Raw genomic sequence first — 17,067 nt, 5'->3', positions numbered from 1 at the left:
CTGGGCAGCTCAGTCAGTTAACTGTCTGACTTCAGCTTAGGTCATGATCTCGTGGCTCGTGAGTTCGAGCCCCGCATCGTGCTCTGTGCTGACAGCTTGGAGCCTGGAGCCTGCTTCCGATTCTGTGTCTCCCTCTCTCTCTCTGCCCCTCCCCTGCTCGTGCTCTCTTTCTCTCTGTCTCTCTCAAAACAACATTAAAAAAATGTTTTATATATATTAAAAATTTTGGCCATGTAGTATACATGTACAAATGCACATATGTGTGTTATTGGAACATTTTCATTTTTTAAAAATGCTGATTATATGGAACATCATCTTGAGTTTACAAACCACCAATGAATTAGACTGAAAATTTGAAAGACACTTACTGTATAAGCCTGGTGTCATTGGGACCCCATCATAACCATTTGTCTCATTGGAACCTCACCATGACAATATGAAATATTTTTATGTATGTAGATTTACATGTATATTTCTTAATAGAAACACTGAGGCTTGGATAGTTAGGTAGTTACCTGTTGAAGTTTGCACAGAGAAAGTGGCAGCCAGGGCTCTGAAACCCAGACCTGAGGATTTGGAGTTAGAGAGTCCTGCCACTCATTAGATTTCTGACCATGGACAAGTTATTTAGGGAGTGCTTAACTTATAGCATTATCTTAAGGACTAAGCGAAGTGATGCATGTTAAGTGGTTAACACAGGATCTAAGGTGCAGTAAACACTAAATGTAGTACTCAAACACTCTGTCTTGGTAGAACTAGAGTTAGCTTAGTAATAGTGTGATGTCAGAGCATTTGTGAAATGTTGCTTTAAACATTTTTTTAATGTTTATTTTTGAGAGAGGCACAGAGTGTGAGTGGGGGAGGGGCAGAGAGAGAAGGAGACACAGAATCCAAAACAGGCTCCAGGCTCTGAGCTGTCAGCACAGAGCCCGACGCGGGGCTCAAACCCACATACTGTGAGATCATGACCTGAGCTGAAGTCAGCCGCTTAACCAACTGAGCCACCCAGGTGCCCCAAATGTTGCTTTTAAAGAAACTCATGAACTTTTCCCATCCTCCCTGATGCATACAGGTCAGTGATCAGAGGTCTTACTAAACGAGAAAAGCTAGCATGAAGCTAAATAAAAATGCAAACTATTAAGATTCCTCGAAGTATAGTAAGAGAAAGGTCGGAGACAGAGCTTGTGTGTTGTAAGAGGGACCCAGATGACTTCACAGCCACTGTTGGAAAAGGAAGGGGGCACAGAGCACTCAGATGTTACATCACAAGTGGTCAGCAGTGCACAACCAAGGACTTGCCCTAAAGATCCATAGCTATTTTTATGTAAAGAAAGGAGCTGGAGATACACATATATTTTTTGGTCACTTGAAGAATTAAAACATCGTTAAAAATCTGAAGTGGGGGAAGCCTCCTTCAGCCAAGACACACAAGCTAAAAGCTATTTTTAAAAAACCCCGTAGAAGACATATTTGTGCATTTTTTCTCTTTAACCTGCAAGTGATTCTGTTTGCACTCAGTGTGACAGATTAGTGTCTATACAACAAATTCCTAAAAATTGACCAAGAATCCCAGTGGTACACATGATAAAAGTAGGCAGTTTACGGATGCGTAAATTGAGACAGTCATTAAACAGGAAAAGATGTTCTGACTCCATACTAGCCAAAGGAAAGCAATGCAGTAGGACTTTCTAACCGACTGACAAAACTTGGATGAGAATACCTTACTGACCCTGATTGCTGCTGGTGGGGATATGGGAGAAAGTGCCCTCCTAGATTGTTGGTAAAATACGAAATTGCCAAAATCTTTTCAGGAAGGAGTCTGGTAACATCTGGGGAGATAGAAAATAAATACACTTCTTTGACCCAGCAGTCCTACCCCTAGTACTCTGTCCCATAGAAATGAAAGCATCAGATTTAAAAAGGAATGTGATGTATTAAGATGTTTTTGCTGCGTTGTCAGAGCAAAAGAATGAAAACAGTGAATGCCTTTCATGGGGAGCAGCAGAATGTATTTTCGTGTGCAGGATTCTTGTCATGGATTATGATTCACTCTTTGAAAGAATGAGTTTACCGTTTGAGTTGAATAAATTTTCACGAAATACTGAATGGGGAAAGCAAACCATCTAGAAGCATGTATAAATAGTATTCTGGTTTGGAATCTTCCAGTCAGAAGTCCCCTTTGTGTGCACACGTGCCCTATTTGATAAAATGTACAAAAGTATAGAAAAATACTTACCAGGCTTCAAACTGGAGTTACAGGGTATTCAGTGGTGGCTGAGACAGGGAAGTGGGGCAAGCAAAAAAGAACGAAAGGGGGAAAGACTGCATTAAAAATACAATGAGCATGCATGATTTGCTACTGATACAAAGTTACACATATCTGCTTGTGTACCTGTGCATAAAGATATCAGAAAGAAAGACACACTTATCTGTCAACTAGGAGGAGTGTTTTTGGTACATTATTCAGTGGGAGAAATGTGATCTGTGGGATAATATTTCAGTAAAAGAATATATACTTGTATATGCATGTTTGTGCAAAGAGAAAAGTATGGAGGGGAGCCCTCCATGCTGTTACATTGGTATTGGAGATGGGGATAGATAGATGATGGGTTTGTTCCTCCATGCGTTGTTTCAGTTGGTACATAATAACATATTTTATATTTAAAATAACATATTTGAAAAATGAACCATGTAACTTTTTTCTAGGTATGTAAATGCTTGAGATTATCTTCGTTGTCATAGGCTGTGCTGGTTTTGATACAGAAGGTGAACTTCTGAAAATTTAAGAACAAGATTACAAAACTTGATGAATTAAGAAATTTACCTTTCTGGGGTGCCTGGGTAGCTCAGTTGGTTAAGTGTCCAACATTTGGTTTTGGCTCAGGTCATGATCTCATGGTTTTGTGGGCTCAAGCCCTGTGTCGGGCTCTGTGCTGATAGAGTGGAGCCTGCTTAGGATTCTCTCTCTGCCTCTCTTTCTCTCTGTCCCTTCCTCACTCACGCTGTCTCTGTCTCTCTCAAAATAAATAAATAAAGTTAAAAAGAAATTTCCCTTTTTTTCTGCAGTGATTATTAATAGAATGATGAAATGTTTTTTAGCTTGTCCGTAGAGAAAATATTGAAAGATAGCTATTTAAGTTTCACATATAGATTATGATGTAACATGGATAGCCTCCCCAGATTTGGTTTGGCAGATTACTCTGATACTGTAAACAGAATCAGAAGACCAGTGATAGACTTGGAAAGAGTTCTCTGCAATGCAGGTGGTAGAATATTTATAATACACAGAGAGCTCATACAAATTGAGAAGCTAATTTGGTGGGGACATGATATCACCAATATCTGATGTTTTTATCTTAATATGTATGTACTTTATAAAAATAACAAAGAATTTTTAAGTTTTTTTAAAAATTTTTAAATTTCGGAATTTTTAAAATTCTTTAAGATTGATGTGCAGGTAAGAAATTGAAACCTGGTCGCCATGAGACTCTAATTGTCCCGGGCATCACTTCATCTCATACAGATCTAGCTGCCAGATAAGGTGAGTGTACAGCTGTGGATCGGGCTTGGAGGTTTGCCCCGGGCCGGGCAGGTCAGCTGTGGCCCTGGTTGGCATCCCATGATCTTTACATTTCTCTGTGAAAAAGACCCCACACCCAAGGGTAGCGTTGTTTCAGTCGCGTACACACACTCCCCAACACAAGACCTGTGTGATTCGTGTGGCCTCATGAAAGAAGCAGACCTGAAAATCATGAAACAAAAGCTTACTTTTGCCTGCCTTTGTTTTGTAATCTTTTTCTACTCTTTTTAAAAGAGCCTCCATGAGCAAACAGAATTCTGTGTTTACCAGAGTAATCCATGGGGCAAGGGCCAGAAGCCAGTGGTCCTGGTGTCCAGCAGGCAGATCAGGAGGACCTGTGCAGCTCACGTGAATTTGAGAGGCTCTGTCAGGCTGAGCCTCACATACAGTCTCTGCCACTAAAAGTACCTTGAAGATTTAGGGGAGAGTGATCTCTTGAACTTGAACAACCTTTCTTCAGAAGAAGGGGGATTCTAGGTCACGCTGATTTGGTTCAGTCGGGGGTCCGTCCACAACATCGGGTAGGTGGGAATAATGGGATAACGCACTGAGCCGTTCGCTTCACGCACATAAAACAACCGTGGTGAGGCTTTTCACTCAAAACCAGTTATTGTGTTGTTGTGTGGATAGTCGTAGTGTCATCTGTGTGCTTGAAAATAGAACCAGGACACATCACTCTCAGTCCCTGGTACAGGGTGTTTTCTCTCTGTGTGAAGAAAAAAAGGAAGCATAGAATTCAGGATATAATGACTCACAGATAAACTCCAAGGAAAGAGAATAACTGATCTATGGTTTCAGCCTGAAAATTCTAATCGCTTCTCTCTTCTGTTCTTACTTCTGCACGGAGTAATTCTCCTTCATTCAGTATCAGTAGGGACTTTTTTTTTTTTTTTTTTTTTTTTTTTTTTTGTCCTGGTCGGAGCGTAAAATTTTTACATATAGAAATATCTCCTTTTCAGTAGAAATCCTTTTAAAAGTTTTAAATCTGATACCTAATTATTAAAAATTTTTATTTCCTCTGCCTTCAAGAATACTACAGAAGATTTAGCATTTTCTTAATCATTAGGTTATAAATTCTTCTGTCTCTCATTGACTTTAGACTCCTATATTTCAGTGATTTTTGGTTCTTCCCCCACAGGCTCACAGCAGTACTGTCCTTGTGTTTTCCAGAAGCGATCACAGAAATCGGACATGTCCAGTAGTAGCCGTTAGCCACTGTGGTTTTTGAGCACTTGAAATGTGGGTAGTGTGATGGAGAAACACAATTTTTAGCCTTAATCTAAGTTAATATAATACAAGTTTTAATTGTAAAAATGAAACTAAAATATTTTTGTATTAAATTGCCATTTTATTGTTTTGATAAGGTTAGACTTCACTTTAGTTGTTGAAAATTGAGCTAAATGGAGATGTGTGCTCTAAGTATAAAATACACATTGGAATTTGAAGTCTTAAGATGGGAAAAAATGTAAAGTACCTCAATTTTTTTGTGTTGCTTACATGTCGACATGCAAATGTTTTGGACATATTGTGTGAAATACAGTATATTTTTAATAGTACCATATTGCCTGTGTTCATTTTGTCCATTAGATCTCTGTGACTTATTTACTCCCCCTTGCAGGTTTGTACTCTTAAACACCATCACTTTTATCTGCCCAACCCCTAGGAACCACCATTTCACTCTCCTTGTTACAGGCTTAGCTTTTTTAGATTGGGCATATAAGGAATACCATATAGGACTTGTCTTTTGCTCTGACTTCTCTCACTTAGTGTAGTGTACTCAAAGTCATCGTGTTGTCACAAATTGAAGGATATGTTCCTTTCTTGTGACTGAGGAATCCTCCGTTGTGTGTACGTACCACCTCTTTTTTACCCATTCATCCATCGATGGACATTTCGGTTGCTTCCGTATCTTGGCTCTTGTAAATAATGCTGCAGTAAACATGGGAGTGTGTCTGTCTTGTCAAAATCCTGTTTTTATTTCCTTTGGGTATATACCCAGGAGTGGAATTGCTGGATTGTATGATAGATCTAAATTTTTATTTTTTGAGGAACTATCAGGTTGTTTTACATAGTGGTTGGACCAATTTAGATTCCCATCAAAAGTGTATGGAGGCTTCCCTTTTTACCACATCCTCACCATCACCTGTTGTCTTCTGTTTTCTTGATCGCCATTCTGACAGGTGTGAGGTGATATTTCATTATGGCTTTGATTTGCATTTTCCTGATGATTAGTGATGTTGAACATATTTTCATGTGTCAGTTGGCCATTTTGATTTGGAAAAATGTCTATTTAGCTCTGCTACTAAGTTGACTGAGTTCTTGTTTTTTTATTAAATTTTTTTTGGTGTTTTTTGTTTTTTGTTTTTTTGAGAGAGAGTATGTGTGTAAGTCAGGGAGGGACAGAAAGAAAAGGGGACAGAGGATCTGAAGAGGGCTCTGCACTGACTCCTGACAGCAGCAAGCCTGACATGGGGCTCGAATTCACGAACTGTGAGATCATGACCTGAGCCAAAGTTGGACGCTCAACCGACTGAGCCACCCAGGTGCCCCAAGTTGACTGAGTTATTTATGTATTTTAGACATTAATTCCTTATCTAATATATGTTTACAGAATTTTTCTTTTGTAGGTTGTCTTTTCAATTTGTTGTTGCTTTTGCTATGCAGAGCTTGAGTTTCATGTAGTCCCGTTTGTTTTGTTGGGTTTTTTTTTTTCTTTTGTTGTTTGTGCTTTTGAATCCTGCCCCCAGAATTGCCAAGACCAATATTGATGACCTTCCTCCCCCTATTTTCTTCTAGGAGTTTTAAGGTGTATCAGGTCTTATGTTTAAGTCTTTGATCCATTTCTAGTTAATTTTTGTGAGTGGCAGGAGATTGGGGTCCAGTTTCATTATTGTGTCTCTAGCTTTTCTTAGCACCATTTGTTGAAGAGACCATCCTTTCTCCACTGGGTATTCTTGGCTTTCTTGTTGAATATTAGTTGACCAGATGTGCTGGGGTTTAATTCTGGACTTTATGTTCTGTTCCATTGGTTGATGTGTTTATTTTTGTGCCAATACTATATTGGTTTTTTATTACTTGGTTTTATAGTGTAGTTTGAAATCCAGAAGTGTGATACCTTCAGCTTTGTTCTTTTTTCTCAGTATTGCTTTGGCTATCTGGGATCTTTTGTGGTCCCACAGAAATTTTAAGATTATTTCTATTTCTGTGAAGAATGTCTTTGATATTTTGACAGGGATTCCATTGAATCTCTAGATTGCTCTGGCTAGTGTGGCCATATTAGCAGTATTAATTCTTCTGTCTGTGAACATGGATGTCTTGCCATTTGTTTGCGTCTTTAATTTCTTTCAGCAAGATTTTGTAGTTTTCATTGTATGGATTTTTCATGTCCTTGGTTAAGTTTATTCCTATTTTATTGTTTTTGATGCTACTGGAAATGCGGTGGGTCTTTTAAATTTTTTTCAGTTGCATCATCATTAATATAAAGGAATGTAATTGATTTCCATATGTTGATTTTGTATTCTGCTACTTTACTGAAATTATTGATTAATTCCAACAGTTTTGTGTGTGTTTGGTTTTTGTTTTTACTAATTCTTTGGGGGTTTCTCTACTCCATTTTCTCAATTTACAATGCGGTTATATCCCAATAAACCCATCAGAGGTTGAAAATATCATAAGTTGAAAATGCATTCAGTACAGCTAACCTACCCAACATCATAGCTTAGCCTAGGAAAAACCATACTCAGAATACTTATATTAGCCTCCAGTTGGGCAAAACCATCTAACACAAAGCCTATTTTATAATAAAGTGTTGAACATCTCGTGTAATTTATTGAATACTGTACTGCTAGTGAAAAGCAGAATGGTTATATGGGTACAGGATGGTTATAAGTGTATTGGTTGTTTACCCTTGTGAACTTGTGGTTGATTGGGGCTGTAGCTGCCATCACCTGGCATCATGAGAGAGTACAGTATGTATAGCCCAGGAAAAGATAAAAATTCAATGCATATGACTTTCACACCATAGTAATGGAAGCCTTTTATTTCTTTGTCTTGCCTACGTCTCTCCAGCTAGGACTTCCAGTGTTATATTGAATACAAGAGGTGGGAGTAGGCATCCTTGCCTTGTTCCTGATCTTAGAGGAAATGCTTTCCATTTCTCTCCAGTATACGCATATAGTGTTAGCTGTGAGTTTGTCACATGTGGACTTTCTTATGTTGACGTATGTTCCTTCCATACTCAGTCTGTTAAGGGTTTTTAATCACGAAAGGATGTATTTTGTCAAGGGCTTTTTCTTCATCTATTGAGATGATCCTGTGATTATTATCTTTCATTCATTGTTTTAATGTTTTACATTCATTAATCTGTGTATGTTGAACCATACTCACGTCCCAGGGATAAATTCCACTTGGTCCTGATGTATAATCTTTTAACGTGTTCTTGAATTTGGTTTGCTAATATTTTGTCGAGAATTTTTGCATTGGTACTCATCAGGGATATTGGTTTATAGTTTTCTTATGGTATCTTTATCTGGTTTTAGTATCAAAGTAATGCTAGCTTCACAGTATGAGTTTGGAAGTATTCTTTCTCCTTGGTATTTCATAAGAGTTTGAGGGGGGTTGGTGCTAATTCTCCTTTAAATTTAAATGTTTGATAGATTCTTCAGTGAACCTGTTTGGTCTGCATATTTTCTGCATTGGGAGTTTTTGTTTGTTTTGTTTTTTTTAATCACTGGTTCAGTCTCTTTACTCATTATTGATCTGTTCAGATTTTTCTATTCTTAATTCAGTGTTGGTAGGTTATGTGTTCGAGAAATGTATCCTAGATTTGTAACGTAGCCTAGAAATGTAACTTAAATGTATTCTAGGTTCTATAATTTGTTGGCATATAATTAATTGTTCATGATAGTCTTATAATTCTGTGTGTTTCTATAGTATCAGTTGTAATTTCTTTTTTTTTTTCTTTAATGTTTATTTATTTTTGAGAGGATGAGTGGGAGCAGGGAAGGGGCAGAGAGAAAGGGAGACACAGAATCCAAAGCAGACTCCAGGCTCTGAGCTGTCAGCATAGAACCTGATGCAGGGCTTGAACCCATGAACCATGAGATCATGACCTGAGCTCAAGGTGGATGCCTAACTGACTGAGTGACCCAGGCACCCCTATAATTTCTAATTTTGAGTTTTCTTTTTTTTCTTAGTCTAACTAAAGGTTTGTCAATTTTGTTTGTATTTTTGAAGAACCAGGTCTTACATCTTAGTTTCATTGATCCTTTCTATTGTTTTTCTGCTCTATTTTACTTATTTGTACTCTGATCCTTATTATTTCCTTCTTTCTGCTAACTTTGGGCTTAGTCTGTTCTTTTTCTAGTTCCTTGAGATGTAAAGTTAGGTTGTTTGAGATCTAATTTCTTAACATATACATTTATTGCATAAATTTTCCTCTCAGAACTGCTTTGTTGCATCCCACAATACTTGGTATGTTGTGCTTTCATTTTCATTAGTTTCAGGATAATTTTTTCTTTCCTGTTTGGTTTCTTTTTTGACCCATTGGTTGTTTAGAAGAGTATTGTTTAATTTCCACGTATTTGAAGATTTCCCTTTCCTCTTGATTACTAATTTCATGCATTGTGATCAGAGAAGATAGTTGGTATGACTTCAGTCTTTTGAATTTGCTAAGATTTGTGGCCTATCATATGATCTGTCCTGGAGAATATTCCATGTGCACTTTAAGAAGAATATGTATTCTGCTTTTGGATAGAATGTTCTGTAGAAGTCCATCTATTCTAAAATGTGGTTTGCTTTTAGTGTCCTTTGGATGATCTGTCCCTTGCTGAAACTGGGGTACTGAATTCCTCTGTAGTTATTGTATTGTTCTCTATTTCTTCTTTAAGATCTATTATTAATTGCTTAAATATTGCATATATATATATATATATATATATATATATATATATATATATATTCAGTGCTCAGGTGTTGGTACTGTATATATTTATGACTGTTCTCTCTGCTTAATATATTGACTCCCTCCCCTTATCATTTTATAATGACCTTCTTTGCTTTTTGTTACCCTTTTTTGGCTTGATATCTATGTTGCCTGATATAAGTATGGTTACACTAACCTTTTCTTTTCTTTTTGCTTGGAATATCACCTTCCATTCTTTCACATTGAGCCTGTGTGGTCTTTAGAGCTGAAATGAAACTGCAATCAGGTAGCACATAGTTGGCTCTTGTTTTTTAATCTACCCAGCTACTCTGCGTTTTGATTGGTGAGTTCAATTCATTTACATTTAGGGTGATTACTGTTATGTAAGACTTACTACGGCCATTTTACCTTTTGCCTTCTGGTTATTTTGTCTCTGCTTTGTTTCTTTTTCTTTCTATTTCTGTCTACCTTTGTAAATTGGTGGTTTTCCATGGTAATTTGCTGAGTCTCCCCCTTTCTTACATTTTGTGTCTTTGCTCTAGATTTTTGCTTTGTGTTAACCGTGACGTTTGCATGAAACATCTCATAGATAAAATAGTCCTTTTTCTGTTGATAGCAGTCTATCTTCATTCATCTACAAAAGTTTTATCCTAATTTATTGTTACAGATTACTCTCTTTGCATGCTATGATTTTGTTACCAAGTTGTAGTAGCTTTAGTTACTCTTAATGCTCTTTTCTTGTATGCTATCATTAAGTTTAATATGGTATTTCCAAAAAAAAAAAAAAAGAGTTACTGTATTATTACTTGCCTGGTTAATCAGATTGAATTTTGTGTACTTTCATCTTTTCGTTTATGTTTGAAGTGTCTCTTTCAACATTTCTTCTTAAGGCAGGTCTAGTGGTGAACTCCTTTAGCTTTTGTTTGTTTGGGAAAGCCTTTACTTCTCCTTCATATCTGAATGATAGCTTTGCCAGGTGGAGTATTCTTGGCTGGCAGTTTTTGAATATGTCATTCTACTCTCTCATGGCCTGTAGAGTTTCCCCTGAGAAATCTGCTAATAGCCTACTGGGAGTACCTTTGTAGGTTACTGTCTCCCCCATCCCCCACCCCCCATGCCTTTCAAATTCATTCATTATTATTGACTTTTACAGTTGTAATATAATGTGTCTTAGAGAAGGTCTTTATGCCTTGAGGTAATAAGGTGTTCTGTTAGCTTTGTGGACTTACGTATTCAGTTGCTTCCTCAGGTTTGGGAAGTTCTCAGCTATTTATTTCTTTAAGTAGGTTCTCTGTTCCCTTTTCCCTCTCTTCTCCTTCCAACATACCTGTTATTCTTCCATTGGCATTTTAATGGCAGTAGATAGTTCTCATACGGTGCTTTCACTTTTAGAACTCTTCATTCTCTCCTTCCACCTGAATCATTTCTGTATTTCTCTCCTCAAGCTTGCTAATTCTCTCTTCTGTAAGATCTGCTCTGTTCCCAGTGCGTTCTTCATCTCATTTACTGAGTCCTTCAGTTACAGAATTTCTGTTTATTTCTTTTTTTTAGAATTTCAATCTCTCTGGTAAAACACTTCTATTCGTTAATTTTTTTCCGAGATCATTATATTGCCATTTGGGGTTTTCTTGTAGCTCATTGAATTTCGTCATAACTGCTATTTTAAATTATCAGTTAGATTGCAGTGTTCCATGTCTTTGGGTTCCATTGGTGGAAATTTGTCATTATAGATTTTTATATTATGTGATTTTTCACGGTATTTGATAAGAAGTGCCCCTGCCTCCACATTTGAAGTAGTGAACACCTTTCTTATTTAGCCAAGGTTTCCTTTGCTTTAATTCTAACAGATCAACAGGTTGAACAAGGGTTATCCTTTTGTTTTCCAGAAGATGGGGCTATAGCACAACCTTTTGGTTTTTGTTACCAGAGCTGACTTCCCTGCTAAGGGTGGGGAGCATGAAAAAAAGCGGAGGGAGGTGTGTACTTAGCACTTGGGGCTTTGGGTGTACCCATGGCTGGCTGGGTCAAGGGAACTTCAAGTGGGAGAGGATTCCAGAGGTTTTTGGGTCAGTCTCTTGCCTCATGGGGCAGACAGCAGATGCTTTCCTTCAGGGGTCTCTCCTCAGGGGGCCTGGTCCCTCCAGCTCACCTCTTTGCAGGCAGACCAACCCCCCCCCCCCCCCCCCCCCCGCCGCCCCGCCATAACCCTCCCTCCACTTCACTTTCTCTGACAGAAAGGTTGTGTGCTGGCTCACCACAGGACCAGCTGCTGCCTTCTCTGCCGTTGCTGTCGGCTGCTGCCAGGTCTGCCGCCTCTTCCACGGGCCAGTCCACCCCCTCTAGGGTACACAGGCGGATTTCTCGGGCATCTTGCTATGGTGCGCAGAGGCGCTGTGGGTTTTTTTTTTCTCTCCCAGGATACGTATGTCCAATTAGTGGTAAATCAGAGGGGAGAGAAGACGAATGACTCATGGCACCATGATGCTGACATCATTTCCAAATAAAATATATTATTGAAATGAATTTATCTTGCTCTCTTTTTAATATAGCCACTGCAAAATTTAAATTCCTATATGAAGCTTTCATATTTCTGTGGGAGGTTTCTCAGCTTTGGCATCACTAACATTTGGGGCTGGGTAGTTCTTTGTGTGAGGGCCCATAATGTTCTTTATTGGGTGTTGAGTGACATCCCTGGCCTAGCTGTTCTAGATCAGTTTCCCACCCAGTGCAGGAATGCCTTTCAGGCCATGACAGAAAGGGCTCATTCAGCCTCTGTTTGAAACCTTTACTAATAAGAATCTCTTGTTTCTCGTATTTGGAATGAATTATAAGACCTTTCTATCAGGATCCTGTAACTTCTCCCAGTGGTCCTAGTCCTAGTCACTTGAGTAGCACAGAATAAACCAAATTGTTTATGAAAGAGTTAATGCATGGTAAAAGGCCTTATACATTCTAAAGTTGATTCATCAAATACTTCAACTCCTCCTTTGTGTTAGGCACTGTCATGGGCAACAGGGATACAGCAGTAGATGAAACGTGAGCTCTCCAGAAGCTCTTAGACCATTTGGGGGGAAGTGGTTAATACTTGAGAGCCTACAGTAGTATGTTGTGTGTTGGTCAGTGCTGTGGAGAATACCGAAGCAAGCAAAGGTGTGTAGGGAGTGCTCTTGTTGAGTGGGGCAGGGTGTGGTTATGGGGATGCTGTTGCTCCTGGCCCCGTCCCCTACTGCTCCAAGACCTCTGTCATGCCTACTGTTCCCCAGACCTCCAGTTTCTTTTGTTTGTTCTGGACTGCACATTTCTTTCATCCATTTCTTATAAGAAATGTTTTCCAGACACATTTGCTTAGCCTCTGGTAAGTCTTCCTGAACTCAGGTGTTCAGGTTCGTGGCACATGGATCTGAATTCTGGCTCTGGTCTGATCATCGCAGAGTTGCCCTTTGGGAATGTTCTAGCTGCTGTTCTCCTTTTGGCAATCTGAGATTGCACCTGCCTCTTTGGCAGGAGCATCATGCTCTTGACTCAAATTACGGTCAACAACCCTGAGGTCTTTTACTGTGCTACAGCTTCCACGTTGTGTACTTGTCTTGGAGGCCAGTGTTTCTCTTGATGTTTTTGATCAACTTACTGCACACAGTATGATCTAAGGGAGTTTGCTTTTGCAGTCTTACACAAGAAAACAGCATGGACTTTATGATGGCCTGTTGCCTTTCACAGTCCATTTTAGCTCTGCTTTCTGGTTGGGTTCTAGAATAGATAATGTTGCAGATAATCTGGCCTCCTGATGAATGAATAACTACTACATTTTCCTAAAACAACATAATGAGATAAGTGCATAAAAATGAATGTGGGATATTCTCAGGTGGGATTCTTGGCTGGCAGTCCTGTAATTTCTAAATCGAAAATTAAAAAAAAAAAAAAAACCTTTGGATGTCTGTTATCATCTTGTTTCCAGAGTATTTCTTGCTTTTCTTGCTTTTAATCAGAATAGTGATACATACCTGTGCTCTCAGTGTAGGCATTGGTTGGGAGGAATTACAGCCCCTCATTCAGTCTTCACAAAGTGTATTTCAGGCTGAAACTTCCTAGCATCTGTTCCATTTATGGCTGACTTTTTCACAGACAAAAGATAGAAACGTTAGTTTATATAGTTGACCCTTGGACAGTTCACCTCCTGGGCAGTCGAAAATCCATATATAATTTTTGAACCCTCAAAAACTTAACTGCTAATAGCCTACTGTTGACTGGAGGCCTTACCAATAACATAAACAGCCAATTAACACTCATTTTGTATGTCATATGTATTATATACTATATGTTACAATAAAGTGAGATTTTAGAAAATCATAAGAGAAAATACATTTATGGTACTGTATTAAAAAAAAAAAACCCACATGTAAGTGGACCCATGCAGCTCAAACCAATGTTCAGGGGTCAACTGTACACATCTCTAAAACTGCACTGTGAATGTGCAAATGGTAGATGATGGCTGGGATTCTGTCCCTAGGTTCCATTGTTCATGTTACAGAGATTCATGGTCCTGGATGGTGGAGAATGTGATTTAAATACCATCTGTGGCTACTTATCCAGCAGATTGGTTAGATGAGAAATCTGCCAAATGAGCAGTGTGTGTTTCTAAAAAAGAAAAAGAAGTCAGAAGAATTTCACCGTGGAGGATTTAAAAATATTATTCATTTTAAAACTTTATGTTAACTTCTGTAATTCAAATTAGTTTGTAGAATAAAAGTTCTTTAGAAGATAAATTGTTTTGTTTACTATTTTAATGTTGCAGTTACGTAGGCATATTCTAAGCAGCAATTGCTAAACCCGCATCCCTTGCCATAACCTAAGATAACTGAAAAAAAATGTATTAACGGTTTTAGGAAGTTGGCCTGGCATCTCTGCCCGCTGCCCCCAGTAGTGCTGCCACTGTGATTTTTGGAAGTGGGGTCAGCTTCTGACCAGCCAGGTCTGGATGCCTGAGCCCTGACATGTGGCTTACCCAGGCCACTCTGCCACTGACATCCACCAGCCTTCTGGCTACCTTGAAACCCCTGCAGAGGCTTTGAAAGTGCTCCTTCTGTAGAGCTTAATTTGCAAGGGGTTTCCTGTCTTATCCAGAGGGGCTAAATTTTGTTCACATCAGTGTCTTTGGTGCTAACATATGAAGCCAGGCCTAAATTTTACTTTGGCTTTATATTCATTTGCATTTTTCCATTTAGCTTCTTAAAAACCTTTAGGCCCTGTGATGGCGTTTTGTTTACATTATTTAGCAGCTAGAGTAAAATCACGTATGAAGTATCCAGAAGTGGTAGGTATGTCTAGGACCAAACGACAGAGTCTGCTGTGCTAGCACATGAAAGGAAGGTGTACCTGTGAGGTGGTGCAGAAAGCTGGACACCAGCAGGGAGAGCTAGCATCCTAGGATCAGAATGACAGCAAAGGCACAGGGCCAGCGGGTCTGTTGTGACACTTCTCAGGGGCCAGCATAGCAGTGATTGGGGTATAGCTTCTGGCAGACCCTGTTGTACACATTTTTAAGGTGTCCATACATGCATGCCTGTGGTGTTCATATTAATGGCAAGAGCTTTTCCCTCCTAGTGACAATGGCATTAAAATTAAGTGTTTATTTTTCTTTTCTTCTTTCAGAACAAGCCTGCCCTCCCCTATGTTTTCCAGAAATGACTTCAGTATCTGGAGCATCCTAAGAAAATGTATTGGAATGGTAAATTACCTATCAATTTTCTAATATAACATTAAGCAGCCATGTTTCCTTACATATTCTTTGGGAGGGAATCTTAATGTTGGCATAAAAGTAATGTACAACAAAATTTATGGAAACTCGAGATTCGGAAATTAGGAAAGGTCTTAGGTTTGCCAGACAGAATTTGAACCACTCTTTGTGCCATTTTAATAGGATTTCAGTGTGACTTTTCACTGTTGAGAAAATAGGAAAAGAAAGTGCTCTTTTCCTGTTGTCATACCACATTTGTGTTTCCCCATAAAATTACCCAGAAATTCTCTCAGAAAGCAGACTCACCAAAGTGTAGGATATAATTTCATGTGCACTTCTTCATACGAGCTACTTGTTTTGAGCTTTGAATTTTAAGTGTGGTATATTAGATATTTGGAATGTGTCTCTGCTTGGCTGTGTAGGTAGATCTGATTTGGGGGGAAGGGCAGCACCTGGCAAAATTTGCTAAATTCCATGAAGACTTAAGTTCTTTTTAAAACAATGGTCCACATACTGGGGCGCCTGGGTGGCTGAGTCGGTTGAGTGTCCGGCTTTGGCTCAGGTCATGATCTCACCGTTCGTGAGTTCGAGCCCCACTTCGAGCTCTGTGCTGACAGCTCAGAGCCTGGAGCCTGCTTCGGATTCTGTGTCCCGCTCTCTCTCTGCCCCACTCCTGCTTGTGCTGTGTCTCTGTCTTTCAAAAATAAATAAACCTAAAAAAAATTTTTTTAAACAATGGTCCACAGCTCCAACCAGATATCAGGCTAGAATTCTGAGTAAAGTTCTCTTCATTCTGCTAGCAGGAACTTTGACCAACTAGAATGATGAACAACGTAAAACATGTGAGTCCTGAGCTGCTAAAGAAATCTGCCTGGACATTACTTTTTGTAATGTGACAATTGAACATGCTCCGGGAACTTCCTGCACCAAGAAGTATAGTCACTTTCCGCTGCTTGCCATCCGTGAAACTCATGACATGCCCACTTCGGCATTCTCTAATGTCTGTGTTCTCTGCATGGGGTTGCCTTATCTGAGACTTTCCAAATGGGACCAATGAGCTAATCCCAGAAATAGTCATTTTAAACAAATATTTTCCAATTCTGTGTGGAGAGTAACTCAACTAAGGTCTACAGCTGGGTAATGGGATTTATCCCAACTTTTCTGCTTCCTATCTGTGAGACCCTGGGGAACCTGTTATACCTCCTGGAAGGGGTTTTCTACTGGGTAAAGTTAGAATAATTTGTACCTTAGAGGTGTATTGAGAGAGAAATAACATAATTTCTGTAAATTGTCTAAGAAGTCCCTGGTTTAGCATAATGCTCAATTTTATTATTAGCACCAGTTAATTACACTAAAGAATCAGAGCACCTGCCTCTAATTAAGACTCATCAGGACAAACCAAATGTATATTTTCTGAAGACATTAATTATACATGTTACTGTCTTTGGATCTGAAATTTTCAGGGAAAGAATTAATATTTGTATTCTACAGAGGCAATATTTTTCAAACCCTTAGTAAACATATTTACCACCATGACTTAGTATGCAAATAGGTATATTTGTGTGTTTAAAATTAAAACCAGGGGCGCCTTCGGTGGCTCAATTGGTTAAGCGTCCAACTCTTGATTTCAGCTCAGATGAGGATCTCATGGTCCTGGGATGGAGCCCTGTGTCAGGCTGCACACTGGGTGTGGAGCCTGCTTGAGACTCTCTTTCTCTCTCTCTGCCCCTCCCCTGCTTGTGTGCACACATGCAGTCTCTCTCTCTCTCAAAAGAAAAATAGTAAAATTAAACCAGTTTCACAAAAGGAATATTCATCCTTACAATAAAT

The 17,067-nt window shown here is 39.0% G+C and overlaps 1 protein-coding gene across 6 annotated transcripts in view; it reads left to right on the top strand.

The window, feature by feature from the left end:
* The window catches only part of OSBPL1A (oxysterol binding protein like 1A), a 245,412-nt gene that overhangs the window by 191,065 nt on the left and 37,280 nt on the right, over positions 1-17,067 (top strand). For all 6 annotated transcript variants that reach the window (XM_043558465.1, XM_043558466.1, XM_043558469.1 and 3 more), the window contains one exon: positions 15,153-15,228. In XM_043558465.1, the coding sequence (XP_043414400.1) occupies positions 15,153-15,228 (76 nt within the window). The remainder of the gene's footprint in view (positions 1-15,152; positions 15,229-17,067) is intronic.

The sequence above is a fragment of the Prionailurus bengalensis genome, chromosome D3 (genome assembly GCF_016509475.1).
Source record: "Prionailurus bengalensis isolate Pbe53 chromosome D3, Fcat_Pben_1.1_paternal_pri, whole genome shotgun sequence".
NCBI lineage: Eukaryota > Metazoa > Chordata > Mammalia > Carnivora > Felidae > Prionailurus > Prionailurus bengalensis.
This window is presented reverse-complemented; position numbering and strand designations above follow the sequence as displayed.